Raw genomic sequence first — 15,446 nt, 5'->3', positions numbered from 1 at the left:
GTGCCCTCTAGTTTATATTGCCTCTCCTCATTCTTCCTACCGAAATGTATCTCTTTGCATTTTTCTGCATTAAATTTCATCTGCCACGTGTCCACCCTTTCCACCAGCCTGTCTATATCCTCTTGAAGCCTATGACTATCCTCCTCACTGTTCACTACACTACCAAATTTTGTGTCATCTGCAAATTTTGAAATTGTGCCTTGTACACCCAAGTCCAAGTCATTAATATATATTAAGAACAGCAGTGGTCCCAGCACCGACCCATGGGGAACACCACTGTACACCTCTCTCCAGTCCGAAAAACAGCCATTCACCCCTACTCTGTTTCCTGTTACTTAGCCAATTCTTTATCCATGCTGCTCCTGCCCCTTTTATTCCATGGGCTTCAATCTTGATGGCAAGCCTATTCGGCACTTTATCAAACGTCTTTTGAAAGTCCATATACACCGTATCAATTGTATTGCCCTCATCGACCCTCTCTGTTACCTCATCAAAAAACTATCAAGTTAGTTAAACATGATTTGCCTTTAACAAATCGGTGCTGGCTTTCCCTAATCAATCCACACTTGTCCAAGTGACTGCTAATTCTGTCCCGGATGATCGTTTCTGAAAGTTTCCCCACCACCAAGGTTAAACTGACTGGCCTGTAGTTGCTGGGTTTATCCTTGGATCTTTTTGGATTCCCTTTTATGTTGTGAAAACCCAACTGATTAATTTTGTACTTCAGGGAAAGAAATTTCCCATTCCTGCTTGGTCTGGGCCTACATATGACTCCATTCCCATACTATGTGGTTGAATCTTAATGCCCTCAAGGCCTAGTAAGCCACTCAGACCTTCTTATTAGAAGGCCTTCTCAAGGCATCTAAGGATGAACAATAAATGTGGCTTTGTTAGCATCGGCCACATTCCAAGAACAAACAAACAAACCTCAGATAAGTGTCCAAATTCTCTATCTGTGTGGGTTTCTGAGTAGTTTGGTTTATAGATTCTAGCACATCGTGATTGATTTCTGTATATGTCAGGCACTTGGCTGATCAAAAGACATTGAAATGAGGCATAATAGGAAAGATATGTTAAGGAAGCAAATTGGCAACTGAAAAGACTTTGGAGAATTTATTTTCAGATTTTAATGAAGTATTGAATTGTTTCTTCATTGATTGCTAGGAAATTTGAGTGAATTCAAGTGCTTTGCATCTAAACCCTCCAAGCACAGACTCATTACTTCCGATGTAAGACTTCAATATCGATAGATAGATGATGCTGTTTTACATAGAATTAAATAGAATCAACAGCACAGAAACAGGCCATTCGGCCCAACTGGTCTATGCCGGTGTTTGTACACCACACAAGCTTCCTTTCACTCTAATTATCTCTTCAGATCCTCGTCACAAATCCGTCTATTCCTTTTTTCTTACCGATGTGTCAAGCCTCTCCTTTAAATGCATCATTGCTATCTGCTTCAACCACTCCATGTGGCAGCAAGTTCCACTTTGTGTATAAAGAAATTCCTCCTAAATTCTTTATTTGTTCTGTTAGTGGCTATCTTATATTTATGCCCCCTTGTTCTGGACTCACTCACAAGTGGAAACAGTTTCACCACATCCACATTTTTCAAACTGTACACTTCTACACTGTGACGCTTGGCAGTTCTGACAACATTGTGATTGGACAGATTGCTTGCTGAGACACTTGAGTGAATCAAGATGCTTTGCACCTACAGGCACTGCGAGCACAAGAACATACCGCACTAGGCATAAAAACGACTTTGTAGAGATAGATAGAGCTGGGTTTTTTCTCACTATTGACTTGCTTCAAAATGTGTCGCGTTTCTCATGCCACATGCTTTTACACTGTGACACTTGGCAAGTCTGAAAGCTCTGTGATTGTACAGTTGTTGCTGTACTTGGTGAGAAAAATTATTTAATTTACTGCTAAATAGAGATGATTTTACTTTCAAGCCTTCATTTCCTTAAATATCAGGGAAGTAATTTTAAATGTTCCTGCTAATATTTTTTATTCACTTTAGCCCTTAAAGTTTTAATGTATGAGTGTCTAAATGTGGTAATATTATGGATGATTTTTATTTTTTTTCTTGTGTTTCAGTGTTTACTGGATGCCATACACACATATTAATGGGGGGTCAGAGCATTACTGGCATATCCGGCTTATTGAAGAAACAGCTCCCAGTCAGGCAATTTGCTGCTCTCAAGTATGATTTTTCAGATTTGTTGAAATATTTTATTTTGTGTAGGATGAACATGTACTAAATGGATTTTAGATGTATGCACTGTAAATTATTACCATGTATGTGAGAGCTTTATTAATCATTAATCACTGGAACTAGGTTAGCACACTGACTTTTCTTTTACCTCTGAGATCTTCCTCAGACAGATTTGATGAAAGTCTCTTGTATTTTTCCTGTCAGTAACGATCCTATTGTGCAGTGAGTCTAGGCAGTCTCAACCCAGTTCCTTGTAAGCTTTGGTGCACAGCACAATCTCAAGCACAATTTGGTAATCTCACTGAGGGACCATAAGATGGTTGTAGGAACAGGAGATATTCACATTGCTACAGCGAGGATTATCTTTTGAGGTGGTTGGGGCACAGTAGACAATCACTTGCTGCCTTGTGTTTGATTGGTGATACTTGGCAGGTGCTAAAAGTAGAAGAATGTTCCATTTCCTAACACTGATATCACTCTCCTTGATGAGCACACAAAAATTGCTAAAACATATAAGTTCATAAGGTTTAAAAATTACTTTCATTAAAACAGTTACAAACAGAGAGTGGACTGAAATATGGAGTGACTACCATGATGCCAAACACAACATGTTCCAGGTCTCTACTTTGCAATTGGGGAGATGTAGATCAAGCCTGACATTGTATCTTAATACCACATGAAGAAGTCATGAGATAATTCGAATTAGATGTTGCAATTTGACACCAATACAATTTTGAAAGCAGTGTTTGTGGACAGTATTGAGTCATACTGGTGACCAGGACAGAGCTCTGCTCACTGGCAGCAAGGACCAATGAAATTTCCAATGTTAGAAAAAAGCCAGTAGGACTTGACGTTCTTTTCTAACAATAGAAACTTAAAGCAATTAAGTTCTGTCTTCACAAAGGAGAGGACACAAATAACCTGCCAGAAGTGTTAGGGAACCAAGGGTCTAGTGAGAGGGAGGGACTGAAGGAAACCAGTATTCGTAAAAAAATAGTGCTAGAGAAATTAATGGGGCTAAAGACTGACAAATCCCCAGGGCCTGATAATCTAAATCCCAGAGTACTAAAGGAAGTGGCCCTGGAAATAGTGGATACATTGGTGATCATCTTCCAAAATTCTATAGACTCTGGAACAGTTCCTACAGATTGGAGGATGGCAAATATAACCCCACTATTTAAAAAAGGAGGGAGAGAAAAAACAGGGAATTACAGACCAGTTAGCCTAACATCAGTAATGGGGAAAATGCTAGAGTCTATTATAAAAGATGTGATAACAGAATACTTGGAAGGCATTAACGGGATTGGACAAAGTCAGCATGGGTTTATGAAAGGGAAATCATGCTTAACAAATCTACTGGAGTTTTTTGAGGCTGTAACTAGTAGAATAGATAGGGGAGAACCAGTGGATGCGGTGTATTTGGATTTGCAGAAGGCTTTTGATAAGGTCCCACACAAGAAGTTAGTGTGCAAAATTAAAGCACATGGGATTGAGGGGAATATACTGGCATGGATTGAGAATTGGTTGACAGACAGGAAACAGAGAGTAGGAATAAACGGGTCTTTTTCCAGGTGGCAGGCTGTGACTAGTGGGGTACCGCAGGGATCAGTGCATGGGCCCCAGCTATTCACAATATATATCAATGATTTGGAAGAGGGAACTAAATGTAACATTTCCAAGTTTGCAGACGACACAAAGCTGGGGTGGAATGTGAGCTGTGATGAGGATGCAAAGAGGCTCCAGTGTGATTTAGACAAGTTGGGTGAGTGGGCAAGAACATGGCAGATGCAGTATAACGTGGATAGATGTGAGGTTATCCACTTTGGTTGTAAAAACAGAAAGGCAGATTATTATCTGAATGGTGATAGATTAGGAAAAGGAGAGGTGCAACGAGACCTGGGTGTCCTTGTACACCAGTCGCTGAAAGCGAGCATTCAGGTGCAGCAAGCAGTTAGGAAGGCGAATGGTATGTTGGCCTTCATTGCAAGAGGATTTGAGTACAGGAGCAGGGATGCCTTACTGCAGTTATACAGGGCCTTGGTGAGACCACATCTGGAGTATTGTGTGCAGTTTTGGTCTCCTTTATCTGAGGAAGGATGTCCTTGCCATGGAGGGAGTGCAACGAAAGTTACCAGACTGATTCCTGGGATGGCAGGACTGACGTATGAGGAGAGATTGGGTCGACTAGGCCTATATTCACTAGAGTTTAGAAGAATGCGAGGTGATCTCATCGAAACATATAAAATTCTAACAGGACTAGACAGACTAGATGCAGGGAGGATGTTCCCGATGGCTGGGGAGTCCAGAACCAGGGGTCACAGTCTCAGGATACGGGGTATGCCATTTAGAACCGAGATGAGGAGAAATTTCTTCACTTAAAGGGTGGTGAACCTGTGGAATTCTCTACTACAGAAGGCAGTGGAGGCCTAGTCATTCAATATATTCAAGAAGGAGATAGATATATTTCTTAATGCTAAAGGGATCAAGGGATATGGGGAAAAAGTGGGAACAGGGTACTGAGTTAAGACGATCAGCCGTGATCATTTTGAATGGTGGAGCAGACATGAAGGGCCGAATGGCCTAATGGCCTATTCTTGCTCCTATTTTCTATGTTTCTATGTTTCAATCCAGTGGACCATTTGGGCTCTTTTTAAACACTAAAATTTAAGTTCAAGAAGTTGGCATCACAAATAACATCAAATAATGTAAAGCCAAATGAATTAACTGCCTCTTCCAGATTATCCCATACCTGACACAAATGCTAAATTGACACAGATTCTGCTGCAGTTACAGTGATTATATCGGGCTGGATTTTGCTGTTAAAAATAGTGGTGAGGCTAACAGCGCTCACCGTTATTTATGTGCAAATCAGACAGCAACTTCCGGCGACCACACATGCGCAGTTAAACACGGAAATCCGGAAGTTGCTGTCCGAGATGCCCTGTTCTTTCAAAAGCAGCACGAAAACGGAATCTCGTGTCTGACTCGCTGTTCAAATGTATTGAACAGTGTGAAGTTCCTGTACTTACTTCATAGATACAGACTAAACTCGCCAAAAAAGGTAGGGCTTGTCCATTCTAGTGCAAGTACCCTTTTAACAGTGTGGTAAGGCTTAATTACTGCCAAACAACCTCTCTGGCACTGAAAATTAACTTTTACAAGTGCGGAGTCTCATTACTTCAGCTTTTAATTATTGTTGGACATTTAAAAAAAAATTTAAACAACATTTTATTTTACTTTTTCTTTCTGTTTTTTTTTTCTCTCTCTCTTAATCCAATCTTTCTTTCCCTCTTGATTTTGCTCACTGTGCCTAATTTGACATTGAATTCACTATTCGAACTTACATCCCTGGTTCAGACTCGGTGCTGCCCATTAACAATTCTTCAGTCTGATTGGTTAAGGAGACACACAGGTCTCAGGTGCCCTATAGAGGGCGCGTGCTGTTTGGATCTCTAATTTATAGTAACTTGCCGTGCAAAACCTCATAGAAAGTCTATGGGCAAGTGCAAGTCCAACGAACAGCGGGCACCATCCGTTCGCCGCTCACTGCAAACTCAGGCACATCGTTATGATGCAGAAAGTGCCGTGCTGTGACTTGAGATGTGTACAATTGTCTGCATGTTCCAATGGCTGTGCCTGTCCCATATTCCACCTGGCCCATGTGTCTCATTTTTAATATTTTAATAAGTTTTGAGTTACATGGCTAATAGTTTGAAAAATACAGTCATCTGACTGGATCTTTTGGTTAAAAGCAAGATCCTTTGTTGTCAGGTTTGACGAGTCATTCCTTTGGATAAACAGCATACTGCATGAGAAACCCTCTAACATTTGTGAGGTTTTCGTTACTGTATAATTCCTGATTTGTTCGCTCACAGCTGTGAAGACAACTTAACTTGTAGAATTAAAGAAAAACTGCTTCCCATGTAATGTTCTGTAGTTGCAATGCAAAACTGTTGGATAATTTTTCACTTTTTTAAATGATAGAGCTTCCAAAAAAGAACAGAAAGATCCAAAGAAAGAAAACTTGAAACCTAAAAGTGAAAGAAAGACAGACTTAAACAGACATAAACCCTATGGTCTGACAGCTTGGGAGCCAATCGATGATGTCTACAGGATCCAGTATTACCCAAAGACACTGCATGACATTGAGACAGCAATTGACTTGCTGAAGAAGTTTCAGCAGTTGGACTTTACTTACCCCAAGCAGCCTGTTTACATTGATCTGCGGCTTGACATGAAGCTGGAAAAGAAGGTGAAGTTTGCAAGAGTGTGCTTTACATTTTTGATTATAAGCTTGGTGTTATAGAAATTATTTGTTTTTAAAATAGCTTTTCTACAAAAATCATTTAAGTTTCTCCAAATGTTTCTTCTGTGTATTTTTTGGGCGCACGAAGTTTAGATTAAGCCTGTCTGTCTCGCTGGAGTGATTGTACTCAGAACAAGTACCTGTTGAGGTATCGGTTCCTTCTGTTTCCCAGACCGTTCTATTAGATACAAATAATCTGAAAAGCTCTTGCTGTTAATGTAGCCAATGGTGCATTTTCTCAGGATCAGTGTCTCCAGATCAGGTCCCATGTTGGCCCAGATTTGCAGCCACATTACACTAAATGAATCAAATTTGTTAGTGTTGGGTCTGTTTCCCCTTTCATTGACTCTGCTATTCCTCAGGTGATTGTGAGCCACATGTCAAAAGATGCTGAATTAAGAAAAAAGAAAATGGAGTAAAATAGATTTTTTTTTCCCCCCTCAATTGACATTTTGTGCATGTGCCATCTCTTTGTTTCCAAATACAGAAGGCTGTCAGTTGATGATAGATTGTAGCTGACCTTTTCTATACTGGCAAATTGAAACTGGTTAGGTCAGAGTATTAAGGTAACAGTTTTTTTTGTACTAAAATCCTCTCTTCAGTTTTCTTTCTCTCTCCATTGTATGCTACATCATTCCCCAGTCAAGTGAGCGGTAAGATTACTTGCTCCCATGACTGTCAAAGCTGCTTATGAGTCAGCTGCAAGAAGAGGTGAGAATGGGCTGTGGGGTCTTGTGTTTTATTTTTTAAGTTATTCTTCTTGGTTGAGATGCACCATGCTTCTATTTGGCACCAGCTTACAACAAAGGTGTGATATTAGAAACTTTGAGGGTTGGGGTATGATGAAGCCAAAAAAACAACAGCACCCCGCCACCATGTTAAATAGATACAAATGTAAGTTGCACGTGGTTGTTGTGATTTGTGCTTTTTCTTGTATCCCAGAAAAAAGTGGATCCATTTGTCAACATTGTACAGTTACCTTATGCTTTTACGACAACCATCAACACAGTGATGGTATTCACCGAGGTGAGTAAGCGTTATGTGCATTTTTTTTTGCCAGTTTCAATAGAGCCTCATAATTGGAGACAAAGCAAATTCTTCTACTGTTTCCCATAGATGAATTATGAATCTGGGTAAACTGTTAGGTTGCCTCACATTGCAAAGGCCGGGGATAATGAGTGTGTGGAACTTTTATGAGAGAGGGCTCGGGCTGTAGAGTTCTGGAATGACTATGTTTTGTAAAGGATGAGGGAAGGGAGGCTGCTAAGGTGGAAAATTGAACACATCAACTCTTGATTTATTTTGTTATGTCTGTGAATAACTTGAGAAATTTGTCTTTGCTGACTGCCAAAGAAGCTGCAGTTTGGCCAACCATCCTGTGAGAAATGTACAACCTTAACTGTCATGTTTATTCTGCTATTGATTTTGTCTTTGGTGAAGTATGAGATCTCTTTTGCTTATAGAATAAATATGCTATGGAATAACTTCAAAGCCAATATCCCCCAATTAAGATGCATTAAAATCCCCACAGTGGCAAATTGTTAATGTGCTGCATTCAGTCTCTGAAATATTGTTCTCCTTGCAGAATCCAGAAGAAGCTGCTGTCGCTCAGAAACATGGAGCAGATAGTGTGGGAGGAACAGAGCTCATTCAAAAAGTACGTATATTTGTGACAAAAATGATCTTTTTATACTTTAATTGGAAATGTATGTATCACCAAAAGGGTTCTTCTAGATATTAAAATACTGAAATATTAATGGAGTTTGTTAAATGCTTTGGACTGTGATTTATTTTTTCAAAATGCAATTTCACATAAGAGCAGAACCATCATAGCATTCACTCTGGCCACTGCATGTGTAATGAGATTTACATTGGGGTTTCTTGCCCTCAATAAAAATATACAATGTCCAACCAAAACAATGATTTTGTTTTGGATAATTATGTACCGAGCATTTTGAATAGTGTTGAGTTCTTGCCACAATTTAGAACATGTTAGAAGTACACCACGAATGTTAAATGTACATTTTTAATTATTACTTGCCCTCATCTCGCTTATGGGTGTTTAATTTTTTTAAAAACTTGTATCATCAAATTTTAAATATAATTGGAGCAGCAGATCCTCTATTCAGCTGGTCCCATTGACATCTTTGTTCCCTGAAGGTGAAGTACAGTTTACGGTGTGCTCATGAGTCTGATTTGTCTGTGCCATGCAGTGCCTTTGTCATCCGGTGCCCAAAGTTGAAAATGGTCGTCCTGGTGGATTGCAGGTGTCTGCTTATTAATCTTTTAAAAATGCAAAAGTAGGCTGTTTCAAGAAATTTCTGTCTGGTGAATTTGGCAGGTAGATTTGCAACACCAGCTTTTCTGCTACTAATCAGTCCTGTTGAAACAATGCTGCTTCCTTAAGTCCCAGAACTGTAATATGTTGGAAATCCCTTTAACCAATATCTTTCATTTTTAAAACAAAGTATCTTGTGGGATTGACGCGCCAGCATGTAATGCAGTGAGTGTTTTCCTCATGTTAATTTACTCATAGTGAGATGAGGAAAACATACACATGAGGAATATAAAAAAAATCCAGGACATAATTTTTGCCATGGGTTTTTTGTTTTATTTTTCTTTGTTCTTCTCCCCCAAAGTTTCTTCCTTCTCTTTTTATTCACATGAATACAGAATGGTAAAACACAGTTTTGAACTGGGATGAATGTGAGTATTAAGGTGCAAGTAATTTCTAAATTAATTTGTAAATTACTCATGAACATAGCACCAGGAAGATCTGATACTATTGAAGAAATGTTGAATCACTGTGTCATGCTGACTTAGTTGGTAGCACTCTTATCTTTGAATCAGAAGATTGTTGGTTCAAACTCCACTCTAGAATTTGAGCACATAATCTAGGCTGGCACTTTAGTGTAGTATTGATGGTGTTGCATCGTCAGATATGCAATCTTTTGGATGAGATGTTAAACCAAGCCCCTTTTGCCTCTTTAGGTAAATAAAATAGATTTCATGGCACTATTCAGAAAAGGGAGTTTCCCAGTGTTTTGGTTAGCATTTGTCCCTCAACCATCACCATCAAAAATTGATTAGCCATTCCACCAAAAATAGATTAACTGGTCATTCATTTAATTTGCTGTTTGTGGAACCTTCCTGTACACAATTTGGCTGCTGTGTTTGCCTACATAACAAAGTGCCTACCAACATTGTAGGTCTTTTAGCTGGAGAAGGTGGTGAGTTTATGTAGGCTGTTGGAGTACAAATGCATAACTGTGAATTGGTGGATTGAGATGCATGGAGTGACAGATATGAAGGTGTTTGAGTAGTGCAAACCACTTGAGTAAGTACTCTATTGTCCATTGAAAACTTACAAACCCTTTGTTTCACTTTCAGATCTTGGATGATGAAATTCAAGCAGATTTCTATGTGTCTGTTCCTGACATGGTATCGAAATTGGTGCCTCTCAAGAACAAGCTAAGGAAAAAGTTTCCTAAAAGCAAACGAGGTAAATATTATAAAGTAAAATGTTGCAGTCCTATATTTTTAGGTAGCAAAACTATCAGGCTTGCACTATAGATTTTAGTGCTTTCGACCCGGGATTGATTTGAGTTGGCAAAATAAAAAAAAAATTCCAATTTTCTCCCCATCTCTCATGGAATATGGCTCCACAGGTTCCCCCCCCACCCCCCCAACCAGTACCTTGCCCAAGTGCCATTTTTCATGCATGAGCATAGGCAGGCATTTTAACTATTGGGGGCAACACCTCCAAGCCCAATTCTGCCCATCGCCCGACATGCCGATGTGCACACTTTCCAACAGGAATGGGTGAATGAATATCATAATCAACAATAACTTGCATTTCTCAATTTTAAATTTGACATTTTTAAAATCTCTAACAACAATTTACGACATGCAGGAATGAGACTTAACAGTTTAAATTGTTCCCTTTCTGGGCCGGAGAGATTGATTGGCATTGCATTAACAATCATCACGTCGTTAACAGGGTACTTAAGCTATTAATTATGAGCCCTAACTTTTTGCGGCATGTTTAAAGGGCAATTAATGTGCAAATCCAGCAAGTTTTTAAAAATAACAGGGAGGCTAAGGGTGAGATGCCGTTTGTGCGAGGCAAACGGCGAAGCGGCTTAAATCGACCAGCAAGTTCTGGAGATTTGCAACTCACGGCGAATCTCTTCATCCCCTGAACTTGCTGACCAATTTGCGCGTTAATAACGGCATGTATTGTTAACACGCCGTTATTTTTCCAGGAAGATTTGGCCCAATACCCCTCCACTGCCTCTGATTTGTCACGCTGCTTGCCCGACTGGATGAACAGACCTAGCCACCAACTCCCTCCCTCTCCCTGGCCACTGTCTGAGGCTTAAACACACTGTGTGCAACCTTGCCGTCCTATTTGACCCTGAGATGACATTCTGACCCCATATCCTACCCATCACCAAGACCGCCTACTTCCACCTCTGTAACATTGTCCATCTCCACCCCTGCCTCAGCTTATTTGCTGCTGAAAGCCCCATTCATGCCTTTGTTACCTCTAGATTTGACTATTCCAATGTTCTCGTGGCAGGCCTCCCATCTTCCGCCCTCCATAAACTTGAGCTCATCCCAAACTCTGCTGCCCATATTCTAACTCGTGCCAAGTCCTGTTCACCCATTATCCCTGTGCTCACTGACCTACAATGGCTCTCAGTCTGGTAACGGATTTTGAAATCCCTCCATGGCCTCGCCCCTCCCTATCTCTGTAACCTCCTACAACCCTCCGAGATCTCTGTGCTCCTTCAGTTCTGACCTCTTGTGCATCCCCGATTTTCATTGCTCCACCATTGGCGGCCGTGCCTTCAGCTGCCTGGGCGCTAAGCTCTGGAATTCTCTCCCTAAACCTTTCCGCCTCTCGACCTTTCTCTCATCCTTTAAGACGCTCCTTAAAACCTATCTGTTCGACTAAGATTTTGGTCACTTCTCCTAATATCTCCTTATGTAGCTCGGTGTCATATTTTGTTTGATAATGTTCCTGTGAAGTGCCTTGGGACGTTTTACTATGTTAAATGGAAGTTGTTGTTGTTGATTGTGTGCTAATCACCTATTTATACATTCACGTTGTAGAAAATAGTTTAATTTATCCACTTCCCTTTTACAATTTATTATGGATTCTGCTTCTACTGGTAGCAAATTCCATGCCCTAACAAACCTTCGCATAAAAAAAAAATTCTCTTAATTTGTTCTTTGTTCTTTTGATGCTGATCTAAAATTTATACCCTCTCATCATCATCTCACTAACCAGTGGACATAGTTTTTCCAAGTTTACTTTAATAAAATTTCTCATAATTTTAGATCGCCTCTGAACTTTCTTTATTCTAATCAAGAGTCCTAGTTTCTCTTGTGTCTCCTAATTAAAATATCTCATCCTAGGTGTCATCTTACTGAATCTTTTCTGTACCCTCTCTGTGGCCTTGACATCCTTTCTAAAGTAAGGTGTCCAAAACTGGACACAATATTCTAAGTGTAGCCTAACCAATATATGGTTAGCATTACCTCTTTGCTGTTGTAATCTATATGCCTGTTTATAAAATCTAGGATTCAAAATGCTTGTTTTTTTACAGCTTGATATACTTGTCCTACCACTTATAGAGAAATCTTTAAATGCACCCCTAAGTCTCTGCTCCTCTACTGTTTTCCAAGTTTTACAATTTATTGTAAGTTCTCTTTATTCTTTTTCAAAATGTAGCATTAAATTTCATCTGACATCAATCTGCCCATTCTCCTGTCTGTGTGTGTGTCCTCCTGAAATCAATTATAGTCTCTCTTTCTCTCTCTCTCTCTCTCTCTCTCTTAGTTAACCACATTCCCCATGTTTGTGTTATCTACAGTTTTTGAGATTGTGCCCTCATAGCCAAGTTCAGATCATTTATTGGGAAAAACAATGGTTCCAACACTGACCCCTTGGAAACATCACTGTTTATATCCCTCCAGTTCAAAAATATTCATTAAGTACTGCTTTGTTTTCTATCCTTCAACCAACTTCCTAACCATAGAATCGTAGAAAATTTACGGCACAGAAGGAGGCCATTCAGCCCATCCGCACCGCTGAAAATGAGCCACCCAGCCGAATCCCACTTTCCAGCACTTGGTCTGTAGCCAAATAGGTTATGGGACTTCAGGTGCACATCCAGGTACTTTTTAAATGAGTTGAAGGTTTCTGCCTCTATCACCCTTTCAGGCAGTGAGTTCCAGACCCCCACCACCCTCTGGGTGAAAAAAAAATTCCTGAACCCCCTTTTAATCCTTCTACCAATCACTTTTAAATCTATATCCCTTGGTTATTGACCTCTCTGCTAAGGGAAATAGGTCCTTCCTATCCACCCTATCTAGGCCCCTCATAGCACCTCAATTAAATCACCTCGCAGCCTCCTCTGTTCCAAGGAAATCAACCCCAGCCTATCCAATCTTTCCTAAAATTCTCCAGTCCTGGCAACATCCTCTAAATCTCCTCTGTACCCTCTCTGGTGCAATCACATCTTTCCTGTAAGATGGTGACCAGAACTGTACGCAGTACTCAAGCTGTGGCCTAATGAGTGTTTTAATACAGTTCCAGCATAACCTCTCTGCTTTTATATTCTATGCCTCGGCTAATAAAGGAAACTATTCCATATGCCTTCTGAACCACCTTATCTACCTGCTCTGCTACCTTCAAGGATCTGTGTACATGCACTCCAAGGTCCCTCACTTCCTCTACACCTCTGTGTCCTCCCAATTATTGTTATTCCCTTGCCTTGTTTGCCCTTCCCAAATGCATTACCTCACACTTCTCTGGATTGAATTCCATTTGCCACTAATCTGTCCATTGATATCATTCTGCAGTTTACAGCTTTCCTCCTCACTATCAACCACACGGCCAATTTTTGTATCATCTGCAAACTTCATAATCATGCCCCCTACATTTAAGTCCAAATCATTAATATAGACCACAAAAAGCAAGGGACCTAGTACTGAGCCCTGTGGAACCCCACTGGAAAAAGCCTTTCAGTTACAAAAACATCCGTCGACCATTACCCTTTGCTTCCTGCCACTGAGCCAATTTTTGATCCAACTTACCACTATCCCTTGGATCCCATGGGCTTGTATTTTTCCACAAGTCTGCCATGTGGGACCTTGTCAAAGGCCTTGCTAAAATCCATGTGGACTACATCAAATTCACTATCCTCATTGATCCTCCATGTTACCTCCTCAAAAAATTCAATCAAGTTAGTCAGACACGACCTTCCTTTAACAAACCCATGCTGACTGTCCTTGATTACTCCGTGCCTTTCTAAGTAATGTTTTATCCTGTCCCTCAGAATTGATTCCAATAATTTGGCTACCACCGATGTTAGACTGACTGGCCTATAATTACTCGGTCTATCCCTTACTCCCTTTTTAAACAACGGTACAATATTAGCAGTCCTCCAATCCTCTGGCACCACACCTGTATTCAGTGAGGATTGGAAAATGATGGTCAGAGCCTCTGCTATTTCCTCCCTTGTTTCTTTTAACAGCCTGGGATACATTTCATCCGGCCCTGGTGATTTATCTACTTTCAAAGATGCTAATCCCCTTAATACTTCCTCTCTCACTGTTTATCCCATCCAATATTTCACACTGCTCCTCCTTAACTACGATATCTGCATCGTCCCTCTCTTTTGTGAAGACAGATGCAAAGTATTCATTAAGAACCATACCAACATCTTCCGCCTCCTTACTTAGGTTACCTTTTTGGTCTCAAATAGGACTTACTGCCACATTCCCTTTAATATCAACAAGCCTCTTATGTGGCACCTTATTAAGCACCTTTTGATGCTTTATTCCCAGGGGTAAAGATGGAAATCTACCCCACTCTCTTGATCTGTGCTGACAATAGAAATCCTGGATGGTACGTTTCATTCTGTTGCTATTGTACATGATCTTTACCACTGGGTGGGGCTATAGCAAACTTCTATATTGAAATGAAGTGTGTGACACTTGTATAAAATGGAGCAAAGTTTCCTGTTAACTCATGTTCTTTATGATTGTGATTTGTTATAATGATGTTAGATACCCACTTTGGTCACATGCAAGTGGGAATTTGGTGGCTGTTACGGTAGTAATGGAAACTTTAATGATTTGGAAAAGCTCCAAAAAAGATGACAAAACTAAGCTCCATATGCAAATATATAATAAAACGCAAGCAATATTTGAGAGTTAGAATGCTGTAGTGCATTCTCATGTTCTGAGGGTTCCGGTGGCTATGTCATCTGTTTCAGCATTATTGGCAGTATTCAACTTCTCATCCAAACTCTCTCTCCAATGTGCTAAAGACAGGTGTGTTTTCAGTCCTGTATAGGATTCCTTCCATTTTTGGTATGCTGCATAACATTGATGTTTCAGCATAGTACCACCAAGTGGTACAAATCAGTTACTACAACAGTATATCACTTTTATCAAAATTAGTTACACCATCACCCATTGGCAAGAATCAAGTGCTAAATTATTGTCAGACAGGAAAATTTTCTATTGTTGGAAGTTTTTTTTGTATGAAAAAGGACATTGAAAATAAAATCTCCAAACAGGTAAAGGTGACGCAAATAAAAACTGATTTGGCTTGCCACAAAATTAGTGCACTTGTTGAGACTGTAGAATATCAGTAGCTTTCAATGCAATTTGGTCCCAGACCAACAGGCTAGGATCAGCTGTTCTTTTTAACATCTATTTGTGTTTTGCTGTCTTTCTGTGGTTTCATCTATTTTGTGAAAAGAAATCCTACTGCAGTCCTTCCAAGTTAATGGATTAAATTGAATAAACAAAACAAAGTATTTTATTGCTGTATTATTTGATGTGATGTCTGCATAAGCTAGTCATCATGAAATTGTTTTCTTAAACAAAAATGTGGAA

General features: G+C 39.9%; 1 protein-coding gene across 3 annotated transcripts in view; it reads left to right on the top strand.

Moving 5' to 3' along the window:
* mrpl1 (mitochondrial ribosomal protein L1) overlaps positions 1 to 15,446 on the top strand; it is a 43,670-nt gene that overhangs the window by 9,584 nt on the left and 18,640 nt on the right. For all 3 annotated transcript variants that reach the window (XM_067990769.1, XM_067990789.1, XM_067990778.1), the window contains exons 2-6: positions 2,104 to 2,209; positions 6,206 to 6,473; positions 7,470 to 7,553; positions 8,113 to 8,184; positions 9,918 to 10,029. In XM_067990769.1, coding sequence (XP_067846870.1) covers positions 2,104 to 2,209; positions 6,206 to 6,473; positions 7,470 to 7,553; positions 8,113 to 8,184; positions 9,918 to 10,029 — 642 coding nt within the window. The remainder of the gene's footprint in view (positions 1 to 2,103; positions 2,210 to 6,205; positions 6,474 to 7,469; positions 7,554 to 8,112; positions 8,185 to 9,917; positions 10,030 to 15,446) is intronic.

Source organism: Heptranchias perlo, chromosome 1 (genome assembly GCF_035084215.1).
Source record: "Heptranchias perlo isolate sHepPer1 chromosome 1, sHepPer1.hap1, whole genome shotgun sequence".
Taxonomy (NCBI): domain Eukaryota; kingdom Metazoa; phylum Chordata; class Chondrichthyes; order Hexanchiformes; family Hexanchidae; genus Heptranchias; species Heptranchias perlo.
The sequence above is the reverse complement of the archived record's forward strand: the minus strand, read 5'-3'. Positions and strand labels throughout refer to the sequence as shown.